Source organism: Erpetoichthys calabaricus, chromosome 14 (assembly GCF_900747795.2).
Source record: "Erpetoichthys calabaricus chromosome 14, fErpCal1.3, whole genome shotgun sequence".
NCBI lineage: Eukaryota > Metazoa > Chordata > Cladistia > Polypteriformes > Polypteridae > Erpetoichthys > Erpetoichthys calabaricus.
In genome coordinates this window covers 19,191,127-19,215,299 of record NC_041407.2, presented here as the reverse complement: position 1 = coordinate 19,215,299, position 24,173 = coordinate 19,191,127, and the positions used below count along the sequence as shown (strand labels likewise).

The 24,173-nt window shown below is 38.7% G+C and overlaps 1 protein-coding gene across 6 annotated transcripts in view; it reads right to left on the bottom strand.

The window, feature by feature from the left end:
- ndel1b (nudE neurodevelopment protein 1-like 1b) overlaps positions 1-24,173 on the bottom strand; it is a 64,386-nt gene that overhangs the window by 7,678 nt on the left and 32,535 nt on the right. For all 6 annotated transcript variants that reach the window (XM_028818583.2, XM_051918975.1, XM_051918976.1 and 3 more), the window contains exons 2-7: positions 17,584-17,680; positions 13,051-13,204; positions 10,360-10,508; positions 9,635-9,771; positions 4,011-4,184; positions 75-166 (exon numbers count right to left, since the gene is read on the bottom strand). In XM_028818583.2, the coding sequence (XP_028674416.1) occupies positions 75-166; positions 4,011-4,184; positions 9,635-9,771; positions 10,360-10,508; positions 13,051-13,204; positions 17,584-17,669 (792 nt within the window). In that variant the 5' untranslated portion in view covers positions 17,670-17,680. The remainder of the gene's footprint in view (positions 1-74; positions 167-4,010; positions 4,185-9,634; positions 9,772-10,359; positions 10,509-13,050; positions 13,205-17,583; positions 17,681-24,173) is intronic.

Here is a 24,173-nt window from a genome sequence, read left to right as displayed (position 1 = left end):
CTAGTCAGAAAATGAATTATACAGGCAAGCAGAGAAGATGAAAGCACTAGTGAATGTAAAACCCCTACACTTACCCCTACTTTCCTTAGCAAATCACCAACTATATTGAGAGCAGATATTCTCGCTGATGGTGTTAAAGGTGAGCTGCCACAACCATTTGGTATAACTGGAAGAAAAAAAAAAAAAAAAAGAAGCAGCAAATGATTATGAGAACAACAGGCAAAACCAAGGCACACAAACAAATTGATCAGAGGCCGTCAGTGACCCAGTAAGTTTGTTCTGACCTAGTTACTGTGTCTCAAGACTACTTACAACATTCTGCCTGAAGTAAACAGATTAAGTGTGATAAGATGCAGTGGTTCCCTGCAACCCTGCCCTAGATAAGTGGGGAAGGAAGATACAGTGGTGGTCAGACACTAAGCAGGGACATGCCAGGAGTTTGAAACAATCTAGGCCACCCAATCCCATTCTTATGGAGAACATTCTATGCTGCACCCCATCCTAAGCACAACTAACAGTACTTGTGACCAATTGAGGAAAATGCCATGAGACACTGAAAGAAGGAACACAGCTACACCCAAACAGACTGAAGATGCAGCATTTCTGGTTACACAATCATGTGTATGTGTTTTGTTTAATTTCAAATGACTACAGTCTTTCTGCAAATAATGATATTCAGATGTACATTGCAGTTTTTAACTTCAGCATATTCAAAAGTAACTGGAATAGGACAATTACTTTGAACTGACTGATAGGCATACACAGCAGGTACAGAAAGTATTCAGACACAACCCACTACTCCAATGACTGCTACTCTCTACTACATTCACACTTTTAAATTAGATACATTTTTGGTATGATTAACCAAATAAACTTTACATTTTTGATGGGCCTCAATCAATTATAAAAAGAAAAGTGAATAAAAAATATAAAAGTGAAACATGAAGCTTTGAAAAATATTCATCCATTTAAGTAATTCGGTATTTTTTTTTTTTTGAACAGTGATGGTGTGCTGCACTCCTGACATGTTTGATGAGATTTAAGTCAGGACTTTGACTGAGCCACCTAAGAAGTTCACGGTCTTCATTTTAAGCCAATCATGGTAGCTTTGGCTGGGTGCTTGGGCTGTTGCCTTGCTGAAATGTGACTTACTGTCCCAGACCGACTCCAGTGTCTCTCTACTGGGTATTTTGTTTCATCCATTTCACCCTCTATTTTGATAAGCCACCAGACCCTGCAACAACCCCATACAATAATGTTGCCATCCCCATGTAGTACATAAAGCGCAACAGATTGTGCTTGACATAACAGGAAAATAACTCCCATCTTTATCCCACCCCATCACAGAACTCTTTTTCTGCATTCATGTTTGGCCTGTTGACTGCTTGTCTGATTAGTTTTCTTCTTGCCTGGCTGGTTACTTCCAGAGTAGCCCCTGTTTGTTGAAGATTATACGAGGGGGGACCCAAAAATAACCGGAAATATTTTTAAAACGTGTTTAATTTAATTTTCTGTACAAACTACAATTAGTCTCCTTCAAAGTACTCTCCATTGGCGGAAATACACTTATCTAACCGTTTGTTCCATTGTTCGAAACATTTTTCAAATTCGTCTGAAGTAATGCCTATTAATGCTCTGGTCGTTTCTTGTTTTACCTCTTCGACGTCAGCAAAACGCCTTCCTTTCAAGTCTTTTTTCATCCGAGGGAACAAAAAGAAATCACACGGAGCTAAATCCGGTGAGTAGCGTGGGTGGTTCAGGGTTGTCATACCGTTTCAATAACAATAGATTCATCAACACTTTTTTCAAGAAGAAAACAAAATTTCACTGCCGCGCGTTGCTCACGATAATCGGCCATCGTAAAAAAACGACCCTTGCACAAAACTACTTTTACAAAAAAATTCACTGAACACAAGCGCAACCTTCCAGACTGATGGCACTTGGCAGACTGACTTGTGAGGAGTGTAACTAGATCGCCCTAGCGGCCCAACCACGTACTACAAGTACCACCCTAACAACAACAAAATTCCGGTTATTTTTGGGTCCCCCCCTCGTATGCAGATTTGTAGTCATGTGCAAAAGGTTTTTGAAAGTGCTAATCATATTACATATTTTGTTGATATTTTTAGTTAAAGGTAGTTGACAAAACATCGGCAGGGAATACATTTCTGCAGATTTTTATTTATACATTTACTATCTATTTGCAGTATTTAACAGACTTGGAAAAAATAGAACATAAAATGTGACATGTTCAAAACACTGGGAACCTTCCAGTAGTCGTATTTTTTGTCAGGTCTCAGCACTGCTCATTAAGTCAGGTGAAGAACATTCTAGAGCTTAGCATAGTCTCTGAACTATCAAACATCTTATGATATTGTGCTTACACTCAAAAGTAATGGGCTCCTTCACACAGCCGAGTAAGGATCAGCATTTAAAGATACAGGCTTCTTACAAATAACGGGAAGGCTATAAAGGATATCTAAACACTTCCTGCTTGCAATTTCCACTCTTCAAACTATTAGTAGGAAAAGGAAGGGGACCTGTTGAGGTTAAGTCAAAATCAGGAAGATCAAGAAAAAAAATGTCTCTGATGGAACTGGGCGTAGACTGGACAGGAATACACAGCAAAAATTCTCATTTAATAGCAAAGAACATGCAAGAGGGTTTAGCCGGCACAGGAACAATGGGGAACAAACACACCGTGCAGAACTAACTGCACAAACATGAACTGCATGGAAGAGGCATCAGAAGGAAAGCATACTTGCAATCTCATCACAAAAGTTGAGGTTTGAAGTTAAAGCATGTAATACAACACTTAGATAAAACAAAGACATTTTAGAGCCAGGAGTTGTGGTCTGATGAAACAAAAACTGAACTCTTTGGCCACCATAATCAATGGTACATTTGCAAAACAAAGGAAAGGCCTTTGAAGAAAAGAGTACTTTGGCAACTTTTAAGCATGGGGGTGGATTTGTTATATTTTGGGGTTATATGTCAGCCAGGAACACAGTGGGTAGAATATCAACAAATCCTGGAAACTAATGTCCCATGGTCAGTTAGAAATCAAGCTGAAAAATATCTGGATATTACAACAAGAGAATGATCCAAAGCATACATCAAAATCAACCATGAACTACTTAAAAAAATGAACGATTAAGGTTTTGGAATGTCCTTCAAAGTTCTCAGTCTTGAATATTATTGAAAATCTGTGGCTAGACCTCAAAAATGCTCTGTATGCAAGACAAATTAGAAGCATTCTGCAAGGGAGAGCAGAAAGCAATTCCAAAAGCAGGAACAAAAAGATTGTAAGCTGTAGACAAGAAACAAAGAATTAACCAATGGGGTGTCCAAACCTTTGCACATGGCACATTTTAAGGTTTTATTTTTCAGACTGGTAGATTAAGCAAATAAACAGTACTTGAGAATTAATATTTGAAGAAATATGCCATGCTTTAAGATTGGTCTCTGTGAAGGTTGCATTAACTTCTTTTCACATAGAAAAGCAAAAACATGCAATCAGATCAAATGTATATAAAAAAAAAAATAATGTATATTTTTTATTTCCTTGAATTAACAGCAGACCTTGGGATTCACAAAGCCACTGAAATCTTTTGCCTGACTTGTGCCTTACAACAACTCTGTTCCTCAGTTCTTGGTGTAATCCTTTTGTCTTCATATTGCTTTCTATGTAGCGACCAACAGCGTGATCTCACAATGTCAGGGAAATTGAATATAAATGGTTAAGTGCACATAGTGGGACTCGGATCAACTGGGCAAAAAGCAGTGGTTGTGCTGATTATCAAAAGTGTATACATTTCTTTTTAGATGTACAAAATGTTTCATAGCAGCTGGGGAATGTGAGGGGGGCTTTTCGGTGGGAAATTATCTTTTGTAGTTGACCAGCAGGCTGGATATAATCCATCCAAAATTTCCACAAAGGCAAAGAAAGTGCTCTATATGTCCCAACGATTTTAAGGCAGACAGACTTATAAACTAGTCTCTCTCCTTACCTTTTGGGCTTGTGAAACCAATATCTGTCCCCTTTCCTACTGGAGTAGCTGGTAGGGATAGGGATGCTTGCACACTTGAGTCTATTTTATCACAGTCCAGCGTTGGAGAATTGGGAGCAGACATTCGTGTTATGTCAGTCTGTCTTTCTCTCACCGCCAGCTCTTGCCGAAGATCTGAAAGCAAAATTCAGTGATGATAAAATATTAAAACCAAGAACATCCCGTCTGGATACTTCAATAAATGATTTGGGCAGACTGAATTATTTACAGATCATGGACATTAAAAACAGAGCAAAGATTCATAGCACAAGATGTTCCATTTCAACAATAACAGAACAATAAAAGCCTTCCTGTTGCAAATATACATCAGTGGCATCCAACCTTGAAGCAAAGTGAATTAATTTATAAAGTTACTGTGAATTTACGAAGGGGGCGTACTGTGAGTTGTGTTGGTTTGTTTCCTTTCTTGCAGTGCTCCCATTCATATTCTGTTTTTGTTTTACGCAGGGACTGCCTATAAAAAAATAACCCTCACCTTGAGCTACAGGTATGATGCAATGTGTGTCTGTGAATCGAGTGAAAACTAGGAAATGAATGAGTAACTAGTCGGGCACTGAGATTTGCTCGTTGTGAGAGCTCCAGCAACTGTAGAATGGCCAAGATTTTAGCAAAAGTAGTCCACAGTGGTGACGTGCCTTCTGTGGAAAACTCATTGCTATGTTGTTCCTAGGTATAAATCTGGCACTGTCTTTAAGTAATAACGTGATTCCCCCACATCCCCAAACCAAATGCACTTTAAGAACTTGAAAGTTAAACATGATTTAACTTATAATAATGCAAATTAAATAGCAGTATTAGGGAAGTTTAAAAAAATTTAAGAAAATGTGATTTAATTAAAAAAAAATTGAATGCCTTTTGTGAAATGAATTTAACTTAAAAAAGTTTTATGTATGCCTTCCTTAGGGGTATGCTTTTACTGTTATTCAGTGTTATGTTTGTACATATGGATTCCTTTTTTGCTGTAAAAAGATGTGCTTTGTGTTAACAACCAATGCCACCTACTAATAATATATTTAAGGGAAACTATGTACTTCCACACACATAAAAGAAATGGTCCAGAATTTGTTTGATACAGTGGGGCAAAAAAGTATTTAGTCAGCCACCAATTGTGCAAGTTCTCCCACTTAAAAAGATGAGAGAGGCCTGTAATTTTCATCATAGGTAAACCTCAACTATGAGAGACAAAATGAGGAAAAAAAATCCAGAAAATCACATTGTCTGATTTTTGAAGAATTTATTTGCACATTATGGTGGAAAAAAAGTATTTGGTCAATAACAAAAGTTCATCTCAATACTCTGTTATATACCCCTTGTTGGCAATGACAGAGGTCAAACGTTTTCTGTAAGTCTTCACAAGGTTTTCACACACTGTTGCTGGCATTTTGGCCCATTCCTCCATGCAGATCTCCTCTGGAGCAGTGATGTTTTGGGGCTGTCGCTGGGCAACACGGACTTTCAACTCCCTCCAAAGATTTTCTATGGGGTTGAGATCTGGAGACTGGCTAGGCCACTCCAGGACCTTGAAATGCTTCTTACGAAGCCACTCCTTCGTTACCCGGGCGGTGTGTTTGGGATCATTGTCATGCTGAAAGACCCAGCCACGTTTCATCTTCAATGCCCTTGCTGATGGAAGGAGGTTTTCACTCAAAATCTGACAATACATGGCCCCATTCATTCTTTCCTTTACATGGATCAGTCGTCCTGGTTCCTTTGCAGAAAAACAGCCCCAAAGCATGATGTTTCCACCCCCATGCTTTACAGTAGGTATGGTGTTCTTTGGATGCAACTCAGCATTCTTTCTCCTCCAAACACGACGAGTAGAGTTTTTACCAAAAAGTTCTATTTTGGTTTCATCTGACCATATGACATTCTCCCAATCCTTTTCTGGATCATCCAAATGCTCTCTAGCAAACTTCAGACGGGCCTGCACATGTACTGGCTTAAGCAGGGGGACACGTCTTGCACTGCAGGATTTGAGTCCCTGGCGGTGTAGTGTGTTACTGACGGTAGCCTTTGTTACTTTGGTCCCAACTCTCTGCAGGTCATTCACCAGGTCCCCCTGTTTGGTTCTGGGATTTTTGCTCACCATTCTTGTGATCATTTTGACCCCACGGGGTGAGATCTTGTGTGGAGCCCCAGATCGAGGGAGATTATCAGTGGTCTTGTATGTCTTCCATTTTCTAATAATTGCTCCCACAGTTGATTTCTTCACACCAAGCTGCTTACCTATTGCAGATTCAGTCTTCCCAGCCTGGTGCAGGTCTACAATTTTGTTTCTGGTGTCCTTTGGCCATAGTGGAGTTTGGAGTGTGACTGAGGTTGTGGACAGGTGTCTTTTATATTGATAACGAGTTCAAACAGGTGCCACTAATACAGGTAACGAGTGGAGAACAGAGGAGCCTCTTACAGAAGAAGTTACAGGTCTGTGAGAGCCAGAAATCTTGCTTGTTTGTAGGTGATCAAATACTTATTTTCCACCATAATTTGCAAATAAATTCTTTAAAAATCAGACAATGTGATTTTCTGGATTTTTTTTTTCCTCATTTTGTCTCTCATAGTTGAGGTATACCTATGATGAAAATTACAGGCCTCTCTCATCTTTTTAAGTGGGAGAACTTGCACAATTGGTGGCTGACTAAATACTTTTTTGCCCCACTGTAGGTCTGAAATAGCCAAGTAAAATTGAGCTAAACACCAATCCAGCAAACTGATGAAAATGCAATAAGGTGATGACGGAATTAAGCGTCACTTCTAGAAGATTGTAATTGAAAAGTTCTTAATGGTAAAAAGGTTTATTCTTCAACAATATACTGTATTGTTCCAGTTAAATAACCACCGTGTATGGATTTAAAGTGCAGCTTTTCTCCTCAGCCTTCAGCCATACAAAACAGCTACATGAACGTCAATTAAAAAGGCTAAATGCTGTTTAAATAGATTCACTTATGATTCTGAGGGGATCACACTCCTCAGCCTCCCCGGTAAGGTCTATTCAGGGGTGCTGGAGAAGAGAGTTTGGTCGATGGTCAAATCTCTGATTCAAGAGGAACAATGCGGATTCCGTCCCGGCCATGGAACACTGGACCAGCTCTACACCCTGGCCAGGATCCTGGAGGGGGCATGGGAGTTTGTCCAACCAGTCCACATGTGTTTTGTGGATTTGGAGAAGGCATTCGACCGTGTCCCTCGAAGCATCCTGTGGGGTGTGCTCCAACAGTACAGGGTACAAGGCTCGTTTTTACGAGCCATCCAGTCCCTGTACAGGAGGAGCAGGAGCTTGGTCCGCTTTGCCGTTAATAAGTCAGACTTGTTTCCTGTTGAGGTTGGACTCCGCCACGGCTGCCCTTTGTCACCGATTCTGTTCATAAGTTATTTGGACAGAATTTCTAGGCGCAGCCAAGGAGGGGAGGAGGTCTGGTTCGGTGACCTCAGAATCTCGTCTCTACTATTTGCAGATGACGTGGTTCTGTTGGCTTCATCGGACAGTGACCTCCAGCTCTCACTGGAGCGGTTCACAGCCGAGTGCGAAACAGTGGGGATGAGAGTCAGCACCTCCAAATCCGAGGCCATGGTTCTCAGCCGGAAAAGGGTGGAATGCTCTCTCCAGGTTGGGATCACAGTACTGCCTCAAGTGGAGGAGATCAAGTATCTCGGGGTCTTGTTCACGAGTGAGGGAAGAATGGAGCGGGAGGTTGACAGACAGATCGGTGCGGCATCCGCAGTAATGCGGGCTCTACAACGGTCAGTCGTGGTGAAGAGAGAGCTGAGCCAAAAGGTGAAGCTGTCGATTTATCAGTCGATCTACGTTCTTACCCTCACCTATGGCCACGAACTTTGGGTAGTGACAGAAAGAGCAAGATCGCGGATACAAGCGGCCGAAATGAGTTTTCCCTTAGAGATAGGGTGAGGAGTTCAGTTATCTGGGAGAGACTCGGAGTAGAGTCGCTGCTCCTCCGCATTGAGAGGAGTCAGTTGAGGTGGTTTGGGCATCTGGTTAGGATGCCCCCTGGACGAGTGTTCCAGACATGCCCCACTGGGAGAAGGCCACGGGGCAGTCCCAGAACATGCTGGAGGTATTATATCTCCCAGCTGGCCCTGGAATGCCTCGGGGTCCTCCCAGAGGAGCTGGAGGAGGTGGCCGGGGAGAGGGAGGTCTGGGCTTCCCTGCTTAGGCTGCTGCCCCCGCGACCCAACCTCGGATAAGTGGTGGATATTGGATGGATGGATGGATATGATTCTGCAGGTCACTACTCTGAACAGACAAGGACCCTGTAGGGAGAATGATGCCACCTATTCCCTTAAAGAGACAGTTCATCAATAAGACAGGTACTGTGTCCAGTGTCTATAACCACAGTTAAAAGGCTCAGGTATAAACATAAAAACACATACATTAATCATAGTTATGTAGTATCCCTACTTCTTACTTGCGTCAGAACACACAGCAAAGTGGGTCATCAACAGCCGAGGCAGGTGCTTTTATACTACACCTAGTTACAATCCATTGGGAGATTATAACCACAGATGGAGAGTTAGAGTGAAAGTGGCTTTAGAAAAATCTGCAATCTTGGTTTCGAGTTCTCAATGTGGAAGACAGTGAGTTGATTTAAGTTGAAACATTTAATATTATACAATACAATCCTGCTATATATTTAACTCAGACAATGCTTTGTACTGCTGCCGCCTCAAAGATCCAGAATCCTAGATTCAAATCTCAGCCCAGTGATGGCATATTCTCCTAGAGTGGTCAGTTTTCTCTCTGTAATCTACTTTTGCTCCACATTCCAAAAACATGTGGCTTGGACTAACTGGCTTACACAAATGGTCTACCATGATAAAGCATGTGTATATAAATGAGTGCGGCCAGCAATGTTTTGGTAAGCCATCTAGGTTTAAGTCTTGACTTGTCCCAGAACCTGCCAGGATAAGCTTCAGCCACTCTGGAAACCATGGATTGGAATAAGAAGGTTTGAAAAATTAATGAAAATAGATATCCGCTATCCAAAACCAAACTGCTAAAACATGAGTGTATCTTGCAATCATTGGTGTCATAGAATCGGAAAAATACCATAAATGATTAAATGACCATCACCGTGTAGAGAAAGGGCTTCTCTGCAAAAGAGCATAATAATGATTCCATAGGAATTTTGTGTAAATTGCTAACAAAAATGTGATTTTATCTTTATAAACTGACCAAATTCCTTTAGCACCTTTGAACTGCAGGACAGCTATAGCTAAATTATTCATTATATAACTCAGCCACAGAAATCTGGAGGTCTTTCATGATGCTTGGTAGCTTATCAGTGGTTTCACTCATGAGTCATCTTCTTGTCCTGGTGCAGAGTTTTGATGAACATCTTTGTCTATCTACACAGTGTCTGGGAGATATAATATAGCCTTCATTTCTTAATTAATGAACCCACTGTACTTAACAAAATATCCACCTGCTCCAATACGGCATTGTATAGGTTTTCCTCATGTTCCTCATTTTATTTGTAGGCACAATTTATCAATTTTTTAGCTTAGCATTTTAAAATTTTGTTTCTGTGGAAACAAACAAAAGATGTTACCTCTGGCTTCGTCCTTTAATCTCTGGACGGATACCAATAAGGACTCTTTTTCGTCCAACTCGCTTTCCAAAAAAGCGTTTCTTTCAATGGCTTGGTTTAGCCTCTGTTCAAAGTCTTCTAAAGACACTATTGTTGCTCTGGAAAAAGATGGATGAGAAAAAAAGACGTTAATGCAATGTACATAAACAGTGTGCTGCTTGTGCTTCAGGGACAGGTCAAGCTACAAGCATTAATAGATATGACAACGAAAGGAGCTATGTATGTTTAGAACAGTCAAAGAGAGCAAACTCCAGCTCTTCTAGTTGTGAACACAGCCATACACAGTTGCACAACAGAAGGTGCTGTAGATAATCTTCTTCAGCTTGAATCTTGTGACTTAAGAACAGTTTCATTTGGGCCTACAGTAATCTAAATCCCCCGACATGAAAAAAACCTTCCTAATCCTGACATTTGTCTTTTCAGGATACCTAATCACATTAAATCTTATCTGTGGCAAAACTATTTAACGCTACTGAACACTTTATAGAAAGAAATCACATCCTCTTCAGCAATTACTCTCGTGTAAAGAAAATTACACTAGCCTCCCTAGGCCAGAGTTTGCCTTGTCTTTGACTGCATTCACTAGGCTGTGTAAGACACAGTCTCAAAAATAAACTTCACTTATTGAGTTTAGGAAGGACAATGTGAAAAACAATGCCATAGCTTGTGGCACCGTGTTCACTCACCTCTTTGCCCTTTCCAAATCATCGTTGGCTTGTTCCAACTCCCTCACGTATTTGTGCAGTTGGTCTTTGATTGCTCTCGTCTGACCCAGGTCATCTTCTAACATAGATATCTGCTTGTAGCTCTGTGTGTATTGGTGTTCAAGTTTTTCCTTCAAAGATAATCCCATAAAGTTTAAATTGAGAGCTTGAATGAGAAAGTATCCCAGCGTTTAAAAATGAGTTTGTCACTTTAATCTCATCCATGTCAGGGTCTGACACAAACCATGAAAAAAATTACATTTTACCTACACTATTTCCTTTAATTGTAGCTGAACTGCTCAGCCTGAGATCACAGCATTACATAATGATCACCAAACCAAGCAAACGTAAAGTAAGCATCTCAACTAAATCAAGCTAAGGCAACCTAAAAGAGAAAGGTACTTAATGGTTCCAAGAGCAAAACACTGTCTCAACTTTAAATTAGGGAAAAAATGGGGCCAGGATGCAGTAACTGTTACAGTTGAATTAATAATCCATCTTAATAAAAGGGTAAGTGTCTGTGTGTCTGTCCAGTTTCTAAGTCATTCCAAATGATAGTACATCACAAACATTTTTAGTAATAAAATACATTGCATGTGTCATTCCAATAGATGGTGCATCATAAATATTAACACTGCTTTTTCGAATCCCATACCAAATAGGATGTACATAACAGAGACATATGTATTGCATGGTGCACCGCAAACTTCAAGGCTGAGGTCTATGATGATTACTTTGATTTCGATCTGTTTTAGACGGGTAAGTAGAGCTAGTTCTTAATATAACAAAAACTGTAACAACTCAATGGAATGAACCTTTCTGAAGTGCTACATCTTACACCAAGACGCAAATAATACAGTTTTAAAGGTTGCTAAATGTAAAATTCTTCTGTACCAGTTAAAAATTTCCCATTCACTCGCTACACTTCTTTGCAGGTAATTTATTCAAAACATATGGCACAAGCTGCTTAAAATTTTTGTATGCAATTTGCTGCTGGTGTGAAAGAGCAGCATGAGCCATGTGTCCTTTACACAAGCAGAAAGTGATTACTTGGCATCAGTGTGGTTGTGAACTACTGTTTACATAACACTAAAGCTGGCATTAAGAGCTTGATCTATTCTGTACCACAACTTTTTTTTTATTCTGCTTTGTTTTATGGTGCTACTTTACATTTATAATATATTACAGGTAACAAAAATAGCCTTATGATGTTGCCTTAAAAGGCACTATAAAAATAAAGCTTAAAAGACAATAGTGATTTTAGTAAAGAAGTAGCAGCTAATATCATTATGATATTCATCATTAATTATCACAGAGTCAATCAGAGGTGAACAAACGCTAATAATTTGCTGAACAACTCACAAATCACTAACTGGCCTCACTAATAAATGACCTTTTAACTAGAACGTGGATACAAAACCAAAATTTTAAGTTGTTGTAAACTACAGTACTTTCTATTCACTTGTGTATATCTTTATAACATTGGCCCAATGGTATTACTTCGCAGCTTCTAATCGGTCACAATGATTGAGACATATCAAAGAAACTAGAGAAATAAACTTTAATCAATAAACTAAATCAATAGTTACAGAAAAATTAAGTCAAACATACTGGCTAAATACCAAGACTTAGAGGGAATGAGATGCTGCAACAACACTCGGAGAAATCAAGTGAGGCAAGTTACACCCAGAAAGTGTCTACATACTTTTGGTAACCTCTCTACTCTATAAAACTCTCGAACCACTGTTCAACTCAAAAAGTAATTCTTAATGTCAATATGATGTTCGAAAAGTGAAGTTCCATGCATTAGCTGTTACGAAGTCTCTGTCTCCCTCTCTCTCTACTCATTATAAGGACTTCGATTATGAAGTGCATGTGCAGTTATGTAGGCTGTCACTTTACTTTATAGATTGTGTAGTTAATCCTATAATCGGTGCTTTACCAGCATTTGATTTTGTCTCAAGCATGGTGATGGTAATGTCAGATATTGTGTATTGTGCCATTTTTTTATGCTACTAATATTACATGAATAACTGTAGCACCAATAAAAAAGTCTTAGTAACTATGAGACATAGCAGTTACTCTTATTTGTTCTTGGAGAGGTCAAATTTAATTTATATCACATCAGAATTATACATCACATCCTAGAAGAAATAAAAAGTCACTAATTTCGGCAAGTCCTAGATATTTGGCTTTCTTAAGAAAATCTTAACAAATACCCTCCAAAATTATAAAATTTATGAAGTCCCTCATACACTACTTCTTTCTTTCACTTCCACAAACAGTATCCACTTGCTTATGGACCCTGACAGTACTTCCGTTACACTTTGCCAGCACTATTGCCAGTTGAACACACTGCTGACTGCTTACTTTCCGTTCATTTATAATTCACTATGATCAATCAAATTTTATGCATAAGGATAAATTGATCCCCTTAACTCTTACCCTCTATTTTGAAGGAGAAGGAATAGATTACATTTGACCGCTGTGTAGTATTATTTCTACCAGTTATCTTGCCATGTGTTCTTAGAAAAGTCCTTGGATAACAGAAGCAAAGGCAAAACAAACAAACAATCTGTCTAATTTCATACATTTTCTTTCATGAACCCAGAGCCACAAAGTTTAAACCACCTCTGCTCTAAATATGTCGTCTGCAGTGATTAAGACCCTTACCTTCAAGGTTTCTACCTCATTTTTCAGTCTTTGGTTATCTGCATGCAGATCTCTAATTCGGTGTTCAGCCTGTCCCAGTTGAGCTTCTAATTCAGCTTCAAGCTCCCTGCTGCCTTCCTGAAATTCCGATAGTTCCTCATGTGCATCCTGGCAGCTGAGAATGAAAGAAGGCATTGACAGGATGTTGGGAGAAGTGTGAAACACTCTTAACACACCACTTAATTTCAACCAACTTTTTCATAGCAACTTTTCTTCTCATTGTACCACTTTTCAGTCTACAGTACATTCACTTCCTTTTAATTTTAACTTTTGTATCTGCAACCTTACCACAATGTCTGCTAGTGACATAATTCTTAGAAAAGTGTACATTTCCGATGGTTCTTTTTCTTCTGAATGTTGTAACTATTAATTAATTCATTGCTATTCCTGTATTTTGATGTCTTAATCCATTAACCTGGAAAACATCATGTATCACTCTCCAATAAAACATGGGGCTCACCTGCCAACATTTCCAGATCTTCAGACCATTTTCTACTTAATTCTTTGTCTCATGCTTCCAAAAGACAAAAAAATGTACAGCAGAACAGTCAGCAGCTGTAATCAAGGATGCCCAGGGAAGGGCAGTACATACTGCAAGCCTTCAGAAAGAAGTAAGATCAAACTGACGCAGCCCAGTATACTGTGGTCATTTTGTTTAGATCAATTTCAAATTAAGAAAGAGAACAATTAGCAAAAAAAAAAAAAAAAAAAGGAATCCCTGCCATAACAAGTAGGAGGAAACATTTACAAGATTAATGCTTCCTCACTTCTGATTGTGGAAAGTGTGCTTGAGCTTGGACACAGATGTCTGCTCAGCAGCAGACGGAAGGAATTCGGTTCAGGCGCCTCACAGACCTTATAAACACGTCTAGTAATCAGAGCCTGAGAACTACAGCACTAGCAGGTCCAGTTTCACCTCAAAGACGAGCCATGTAGCTCTCCAAAGGAGAGTCTGTGACCTTATGAAAAAGCACAGAATTATGCTACCACTGTCCCAATGTTCTTTTACTGCTAAATTCTGTATATACAGACATCTGCTTTAATTCAGACTATAGATAGATGATTACTTAATGCCAGCCGTGACTTCACCCTGCACTTTGGGAGAAGACGTGGCAGTTTTACTTCGAAGTTCCACATCTGCTTTACAGCTGCCAGCGCAGTCATCTGATGGCTTGGATAGGCCTGGCTTAGTTTAGAAAAATCAGAGGCAGGGAGCCAAGTGCGACGGCACTAAGAATAAGGAAGAGGGTGGAATAATTTTGGCCAGCCAAGTGCCTGATGTATTTCATTATTTTGTTACCAAGGTCTCAGCAACAAAAATATCACTCTCTATTTCCTGTTTCTAAAAGTATACCTCTTTTTGTAACCCTGTGCTGTATTTAGTGACAAACTCCCAAAAGATAAATACTGTGGGACAAAGAGGTCAAGGTGGGAGTGTTTCGGCAGGAAGCATCAAGGATAAGAGAGTGGATTATATCCTATCAAAGAGTTGGGGGCTGACAAAGTTTAAGCTTAGTACACAGAACCACCTCTGGTACAACTCTAACCATGATGCTGCCTATATGATGACAGATTGAATTCATCCCCATTAGTCACCATCCCTTGAGCTTCACGAAGGTCAGTCTTTGCCCAGACAGCCCTAAAAGCGTGCATTCAACTTACACCTAATAAATAAAAAATACTTTATTGCATCTTACTTCATAATTTGCAGACCAAACACCTCATAAAGCAGAAAGAAAGCCACCATGCATGCCCCGGTATCTTCATCATATTACTAAAACCACAATGTCTTGTGACTTTCTTTTTTGCTTTTCATACTTCAACAGTACCCCAGGTTATTAAAGCAAAAAAGGGGGGTTGAGGGCAGGCGCAAGATGTTTCTCTTTTGTTGTCACAGTGAGGCAAAAATGGATGGAGGCAGTGTCGACATATCCTCACACTGTTAACAGTTGTATCTCAATCCCTGGAGTGTAAAGTGGGGCTAGGATAAAAGATGGGATACTTCTAGAATGCTCTTTAGTTTAATGTTAATCGCGCCTATTATGTAAAAGAGAAAATACATTTAATGTAAAGAAAAGAAAGATTGTCACAGAAAGTTAATCAGGGAGCTGGAGTGTGGTTTGAAAACTGGTATCTGGTACTATACAGGGCAAGTCAAAATTATGTTAACACTAATGGTACTGCTATGTATATACAGTAATCCCTCCTCCATCGCGGGGGTTGCGTTCCAGAGCCACCCGCGAAATAAGAAAATCCGCAAAGTAGAAACCATATGTTTATATGGTTATTTTTATATTGTCATGCTTGGGTCACAGATTTGTGCAGAAACACAGGAGGTTGTAGAGAGACAGGAACATTATTCAAACACTGCAAACAAACATTTGTCTCTTTTTCAAAAGTTTAAACTGTGCTCCATGACAAGACAGAGATGACAGTTCCGTCTCACAATTAAAAGAATGCAAACATATTTTCCTTTTCAAAGGAGTGCGCGTCAGGAGCAGAGTCTGTCAGAAAGAGAGAGGAAAGCAAACAAATCAATAGGGCTGTTTGCTTTTAAGTATGCGAAGCACCGCGGCACAAAGCTGTTGAAGGCGGCAGCTCACACCCCCTCCGTCAGGAGCAGGGAGAGAGAGAGAGAGAGAGAGACAGAGAAAAACAAACAAGCAAAAATCAATACGTGCCCTTCGAGCTTTTAAGTATGCGAAGCACCGTGCAGCACGTCGCTTCAGGAAGCAGCTGCACAGAAGGTAGCAGCGTGAAGATAATCTGTCAGCATTTTTAGACGAGCGTCCGTATCGTCTAGGTGTGCGAACAGCCCCCCTGCTCAATCCCCCTACATCAGGATCAGAGAAAGTCAGCGCAAGAGAGAGAGAGAGAAAAGTAAGTAGCGTAGCTTCTCAGCCATCTGCCAATAGCGTCCCTTGTATGAAATCAACTGGGCAAACCAACTGAGGAAGCATGTACCAGAAATTAAAAGACCCATTGTCCGCAGAAATCCACGAACCAGCAAAAAATCCGCGATATATATTTAAATATGCTGACATATAAAAACCGCGATGGAGTGAAGCCGCGAAAGGCGAAGCGCAATATAGCGAGGGATTACTGTACTTAAATTATCCACAAAAGTTCTATATATGTACCACATATGGTACATGTGTTGAACAGGATGACGAACAGGTTGAGACATTCCTGTAAATCATCTTGCACATATGAAATATGCTTTGTGAATAAATTGTTTCCGCCATTCAAATGTTAATATAATTTTGACTCACCCTATATAATCAAAGTTACTCATTGATTTTGCTCACTTCATACAAGGTAAGTTAGTTCAGAAACTGGTGAGCTATGTTGGATTGGATGGCCTGTTTTTGTCTACATTTTTCTAATGTTCTAAAGCAGCATCTATTGCCCATTTGCTAAAAACTGCCTCAAATCAAAAATGAACCAGTGGATTGTTATAGTTATCTTAAGCTAACAAGAAGCGCCATGACACTGAGCCAACTGCTAACCCACCAACACAATACTTGACCAAAAAAGTGGTCTTTGGTACTTCAAGCTGTCTCTTTCCATCCCAGATACCTTCCACTTGTTGTGTTCTGGTTGGCTTTTAGAACTTCCATTTTAGACTTGCAGACACTTAGACATTAATGATGTCAAGAGATGCCTTTAGATTCTTCGATATTAATGGGCCATTCCATTCTAATTCAGCAAATTTAATACGTTTTTGCTTCACCATTTTTGATTTGGGTGAAACTTGTCATATGAATTATGCCTATGCTTCAAAAGCTCAAAGATATTATTTATTTTTTTAAGATTCCTCTCGAGATATGGGCTGTTTTTGCTGCAGAATGCTTAAAATAATAATTTAGAGTATTTTCTTATGAGCTGCAACTTTTTCCCCCATCAAAACTATTTGGCTTAGCAATAGGCCACTGGAAAGCTCAAATAGTACTTTGGTCAAATTTAACTTTTGCATAAGTCTAGCTTTCTTTTTTCCAGGTTGCAAGTTCATCTTGCAAACTGCATTTTTTACTACTATAAAGGGCTTGGATTAACAAGTCAGTTTTTATGCTGAAATACACATGCATGGGATCTTCTACTTGTATTTAAAAAATAAACCTGTTACTTGATCAGTTGCCAGGCTTAGAAAGAAATGTTTTGGGACTTAATTTGACGGCATGGATTGTTATTAGTAGTTTTGTGGAAATATAATCCAAGGTACTATAGGACACACAACTTTAAATTTCATTGAAATTGCTTGATAATCCTTCCAGACTAACAGACACTAAATCTGAGCTCAATTTGTACTGTAATGATGTGTTACTGATCACCAGGATCTTTATAGACCGGGCTAAATTTCTCATCTTTATGTAAAATGGGGTCATTCAAGCTACTGTCATCTTATTCAGTGCACCTGTTAAGAAGGTAATAAAACCACCAGAGCTCCCAAACACAAAAGACTAAAGTCAGAATAGACATTTTGTCCAGCATTACCTTTTTTGATACTTCAAGGCAAGTGATTTCCAGTATTCTAGCTCCTCATCTATGGAGGAGAATTTTGGTATAATCTCTGTATCCATGGCAAATGAACCTAAAGAAAATAAATAAAGAGTATTATTGTACAATGAAAACAAGCACACATTTAAAAAAAAAAAAAAAAAAAAAAAAAAAAGGAAGAAAGAGTACTGAAACTAAAATTAAAGTACTTAATTCAGCATAGTTCATGTTATATTTACTAACACGTGTAAGCAACACATTTAAGTACACATTAGCAGTAAATTACGTAATTAAAAACAGAATGGCAGAAAATATACCTCTTACTACCAACTTCTGTGTTTTAAATGGAAGTGTAAAAGCAGTGATTAATTTCTGGCCAGACTTTTTAGAAAAATGTGAGGTCAGTGTTGATATGTTACTTGGTCTGCAAACAAAAGCAATTAAAGACATCCTGTAATTCTTTGTAAAAAACTTTTTTTTCCAAATGCAATTCAATCTCCATAACTGCATTTCTGACTGACCATGTTATACTTTTATTTTTTAAAACTGATTACAGTGAAAGGTCACTATATATTAAGAGTAGCTGCAGTATCCCCTAATTGTCCAACATGTACTTTCGAGTTCATAGGGCGTTCTTGTGGAATTTTCGACTCACACACTCATATTAACCGTGTGTTTGACAGCACATGAACACAGCAGAACACCAGTGGCCTAAATGAAGCTATCTTTGCCTTACTATAAAGCACTGGAATACACTTGGCTTTGACGGTAGGAAACTTGACAGCCATGTTGCAACTCCAGCTCTTGTCGTTGTGTCCTGGCCTAAATTTAACAGATGCTTCTGTTCTGTAAAGAAAGGAATCATTCACTCTGTTTATCATTATTAGGTGTATCCAAATCAGGGCAAACATTTAAATTTACAACTGTGAGTTGCTACCTCAAAGTGCATACACTGCTCATAGTCAAACACACACTGCAAGTTCAACAGACACACACAAAATGTGTCTATGTGAACCATGTGCAGATATACTGTGTCACATAGTAGCCTTGTGTCTTGAGCTAATTTCTACAAAAATGAGCTCCAGTTCTTGACCAGAAGAAAAAAGACAAAAAATGGATTGGTGTCTTTTTTCATATCAGCTTTAACTGTAGGCAGCAAAAATACAAAATACGGTTTTCAACTTCTAACAAACAACCTGATTTTCAGTTTAGTGTCAAACTGATAAAACCCAAGTTCCCTTACAGCATTTACCTTAGTAGCAGTCAAACAGGTTTATCCAGGCTGACCAGTTGCCCAAGAAATTCCCTTCAACATTATTCTTATGTCTTTTATGTCCTTAAAGGTTAAAGTCATTCCTCCTTTTGTCCTTTGCAACCACTTTCATCCCCATCATCAATATCTTCTATCACAGTGCACACCTTTTTACTGCCAGACTTTTTACACCACAAGACCAAAAGACTTCAGGTGTATCTTCTCATCATATGACTTGCTGCCTTTGTACCAATGTTCTGAAATTGTACTTTTACATCTATTTGTTACATCTCAATAACATTCAATTATATACGCATGGTTTCTCATATATAAACTTTACAATTTACAGTGGGAGATACAGAACATCTTCTAATGAGTGCATCTCAATTCAAGCAGCACTCCTTTACTAAACCCACTCTGAACAGACATGCACCCACCATTCCCCCTGGTCCTACCCCTCCTTCTTGAAAAATCACTTTGGACTTTCCTGCATTCCTAAATTGTTTTATTTCCAGAACAATATTGTTTTTACAGTTAGTATTAGATTACTATCATATGAGAAACTCCATGACAGTGCTTCCCCTTCATGTCCAAGGCTATCAGATACAACAATAGACTCAAAACAGAAGGAGAAACCTACTTTGAACATAAAACTTACAACTATGCCTATATGTGACCCTGACCACCAGTTATGCTTTATTCAAACACTGACCTCTCTGCCACTGTTATTCATATATTCAAAACTGATTTTCTTCTTTCCCACCTCACTATCAAATGTGGCAGCAAGTCAAGCACTTTCCACTGATCTACTAATACATAATCCAATTTTTTCCCCTATGTGATTTTTCCTGTATTTGCATCATAATGAGTTTCCACCCTGGATATGGAACAAAATTGCATTTTAGTTAAATTTAATTTAAGACCAACTAGCTTCAACAGCCTGAACTCTCTGATTTGGCAAAGATGCAGTGTCACTATTTTATTTTGTGTTGTAAAAGGGTAACAAAAAGTAAAGACTTACGGTTTTAAAGCTTTGTTCTAAAACCTTCAATGTGAGTAGCACCAAGGATGCTGCCTTAATTCTGCTTAATAGTTTTTAAAGACAGCCAGAGAGCAGGTAAAAGTCCAGGTGACAATATATTATGAACCTCAACAACATGCAGTGTTTTCTGCACCCTTGTCTGTTAATCAGAACTTGGGACACTCTGAAAGAAAGTATTGGACCTGAAGTCTTTCTACCCTTAGTGGATTCAAAAAATAGACGAGTAGGTGTTAAACTGTTTCCAGTAAATGCTCATGACAAACTAGGGCATTAGAAATGGCAACGAGGAAAGAACAACCCTTACCCCCAATGCCAGACCACCCCCAAAAACTTAAATGCACTCCTACACTCACAACAAAACAAGAGTCTCATAAATGTCACATGTAGACACACAAGCTAAAAGTACTATTTCTCTTCTAGCTGGGATTAACTAGCTTGAGAGTTTCAACCATTAAAGAGATCAATGCCGTAAATGGAAACTGTGAGAAACTTGGGTTACTGACCCAGTCAACCACTTCTGCTAAATGTTGGCAGCACTGACAGCTTCAGGTCAAAAAAAGCCAAAATGTCCCACACACCACATCTAGGCTACATTTAAATGAAGATGAAAATGTATTTATTTGAGCATTTGCCATTTTTGTGTCCCCATTTTAAAAAAAAAATGGCAAGAAACAAGATATACTTCTGTTAAACTATTTAAATACAATTTTACTTAGTACTAGTTTACCAACATACTCAATTATTTAGTTCCTCATGTGACAATAGTACTACCAGAACTGTTTAGGTTGACATCTTCTTGTAACATACTAATCTCCTCACCTTAGCTAAATTGTTAAAATTGCCACAAATACTTATTTATGAGATATTCAACGGTTTGTGGGTGCTGAAAAATAAGAGAGCAAGGTTAGCAATAGAAGTTTAAGAAAGAATAATTTTGAATAACATCAAAAAAAAATATTTTTTTTTTTTCTCATTACTGTACTGTATTATTAAATTAATAAATCCATTGCCAAAACCAATTTTAGGGTTTATTGCTATATTATTAAATCCATTATCAAAACCAACATTACATCACATAGCCACTCTTACACATTCACCCAAGCTGACACGTCAGGCCAGAGTAAACTTGCCAGTTAGCACAACATGTAACATGTACGTTTAGGACATGTGAGAAACAAACCAGAATGCCTAGTGTGAAATTCAAGCAGAAATAGGAAGTACTTGCTAATTCCACAGAGATGGTGTGTGTGTGTCAGTAGCACTAATCAAAGAGTTACTATGCAGCTCTCTACAGTAATAAGTTTGATTTAAAAACATTAATTAAAATAATTGTTCTATTCTTGAGTTCACTCGTCCATTTCACAGTATGACTGTCCCAGCAGCACTTGGTGCAGGGCAGGAATCAAACCTGGAAAGAATACCAATTTACTAAAAATAAATATATAAAAGAGTGTCTCAAAATTACACACACTCTCATTTTTCTCCAAAATGAGATATAATTCTTGTAAACATAACTTGGTTACTCACTACATGAAATCAAGATTACTTTGAAGTACAGCACAAATTACAATCAGATAGTTAGAAGTCAAAGTGTTTTAAAAAGTCTATTTTGTCCTTTCATTTATTTCTGATAAATTACCACATCAATAAGGATTGCTATGAAACTATAGACAACATAGCATAATACAGGAGCTATGAAATTCTTCTTTTCCTGGTAAGATATGTTGATAATGAATGCATTCAACAGGACAGACTGAAAAAGACATTGAAAGTATTCAAGACAACATCAGCTCATTACTATATATTAACACTCAAAGGTCACACATAATAGACAATAACCTTACTTGTATCTACTTTCCTAGTACTACGAAATGCCTCCAAGTAGAGTACAGACAAATAAATAGGAGGAAAATTTGTTTCACGGCTACTTGCATAAAGTTAAAGAGAACTAAAGGTGGAATTACTAGTAGACTGAGCCTCCAAAAGCACTGAGTACTAGTTTCAAGAAGAAGAAGAAAAAAATGTATATGCTACGGTTTGTTTGGTTTTGAATGTGCATTTGTGAACAAACAGTGCTCAAACATAGCCGTCTGTGACTATGGAAATGTGACACAAATAACTGAACACACAGAGCACACAGGAGAAAAAGAATACATAGAGCATTCCAGCACTAGGGAAGAGCAAACACAGAGATTATGGTTCAGCTTGCAATAAAACCGCTGTCAACAAAATGGCTTCATGTGGTTATATCACACATTATATACTATACATACTTTGGGTTGAAAAATGAACACTCACGGAATATCATCCTGCTGTAGAATCAGGTAGAAGGTGTGAGCAGATTGCCTCTAAAGAGGTCGCCTTCTACAAGTTCAACAAGCAAAGAGTTGGTCTAACCTTGTCCTTTTCAGCAGGAGTACAGCTGGAAGATCTGAAACGATTTGTAAGACAGACCATCAGTCTGATGTGTGGGTCCCACTCCAGTGTGGTCAATCAAGGGTAGTCAGAGCTTGATAGTCATCAGACTTGCCAGGCTGCTGAAACCCTGCCTGCAACTGGGACACAGTGGCAGGTTTAATCCATAGTATCTAGCAACGTTGGCATAAGAAATGTTTGCCTACAGAATGCCAATATCCCTCTCCTTTGCTTCTGGCGATATTTGATGCTTAATGGAATTTCAAGAAAACTGAGTAAATGTGGCACTTGCCCTTCTGTGACAAAAACTTTGAATTAAGGCTTCACCAGTCACTGCTTCACTTTGATCTGATTAAGAGTGGACAAGAGGCAAAGTTTTACCACTCATGTTGCATTGCTTTTCCAAGAATTACAATAAATTTAAACTTATTTATTGTGTACTTTTAGGGGAAAACAAAATCCTACAGTATTTTCATTCCAGAACATACTGCATTTTTTTTCAACAGTATGCACTATTGCATATACAGTACACCCCCAAAATTCGCGGGAGTTACTTTCCTAGAGCACCCGCGAATTGTGAAAAACTGCAAATTTTGGATGTGGTGAAAAAAATGCCTGTTTTCATAGTTTAAACCCTAAATATGCCCCCAAAACACTAACTTAATTTCAAACTCAGCTTAATACATTACCTAAAAAGAAAGAGTGTAAAGGTAAACCTGTATACTGTACTGCTATGTCTCCCGCAGTGCTAGAATGTAAAATATCGATGTTACAGCTATATGTAATTCATACAAGTGTGTTTTCATTGCCAGAAGCCTTAGACGGTGCAGCTCGTTTTCGGCGGCATCTTGGGGCTTTAACCGTTAAACTGCCACATACTTAGGGGTTAATCCATCCCTGGACGCCAAATACTTTTTTGCTGCACTTTAAGTAAACGTCACAATTAACAAAGAAAAAGTAAAATTTTAATGGAACACATTTTTTTTCAGCATCACAATTACTGCAACACTGATCATTTTACACACTGCTAATGAACTGTAAAAACTATTTTAAAAACTACTGGAACAATATGTACAAAGTGCAACTGACCCATGGATGTAAATCACAGAGCCAAATGAGCTTAAACTGGCTGCAAGCAAGCACACAGAGGTAAGCGCTAATGCTTGCAGGCTAGTCTTAGTGCAGCTTGGGTCACAGAATTGCACACAAACACAGGAGATTGTAGAGACAGGAACTTTATTCAAACACTTCAAACAAACATGTCTCTTTCAGAAGTAAAAGGTGCTCAGCATGCAGTTAGTTAACGATTAAACAATAGACAATCATCATAGGGGAGCACAACCCCTGTCTGGGGGAGGAGAGAGAAACAAAAAAATCAGCCAAAAAAGGACAGGTAAGGTTTAGGCTTGTAAGTAAGAGTAGCATCGCGCAAGAAGCCGCAATCGAGAAGACAGCAATTTATTTATTTTTATGGTGGAGGTTCCAGCCTTGACCCAATATGCGCAATGAAAACAAATGAAATAAGAAAACAACGTTACCACCCCTGTTCCCCTTACGGTGATTACACATTAAATACAACAAACCACAAACACACACAGTTAATCATGAAAAAGTTCATGAAAAATGGCAACGGATGAAATGTAGTGATGAAAATAGATAGTTCAGAGATTCGCACGTTGAATGGGAATGTAAAGATAGGCCTACCATTAGTTCCTGAAATGGTGAAGATGGGTGGACAGGTTCAGAAGCGCTCTTTTCTTTGCAGGACGGCCATGAATCCACTTACAGTCCTCATGTACACAGGCAGACGCATGAATCGATCCAGGACAAAATGAATAAGTACAAGCAACCGAACAGAAGGCAGACAGACAGAAACTT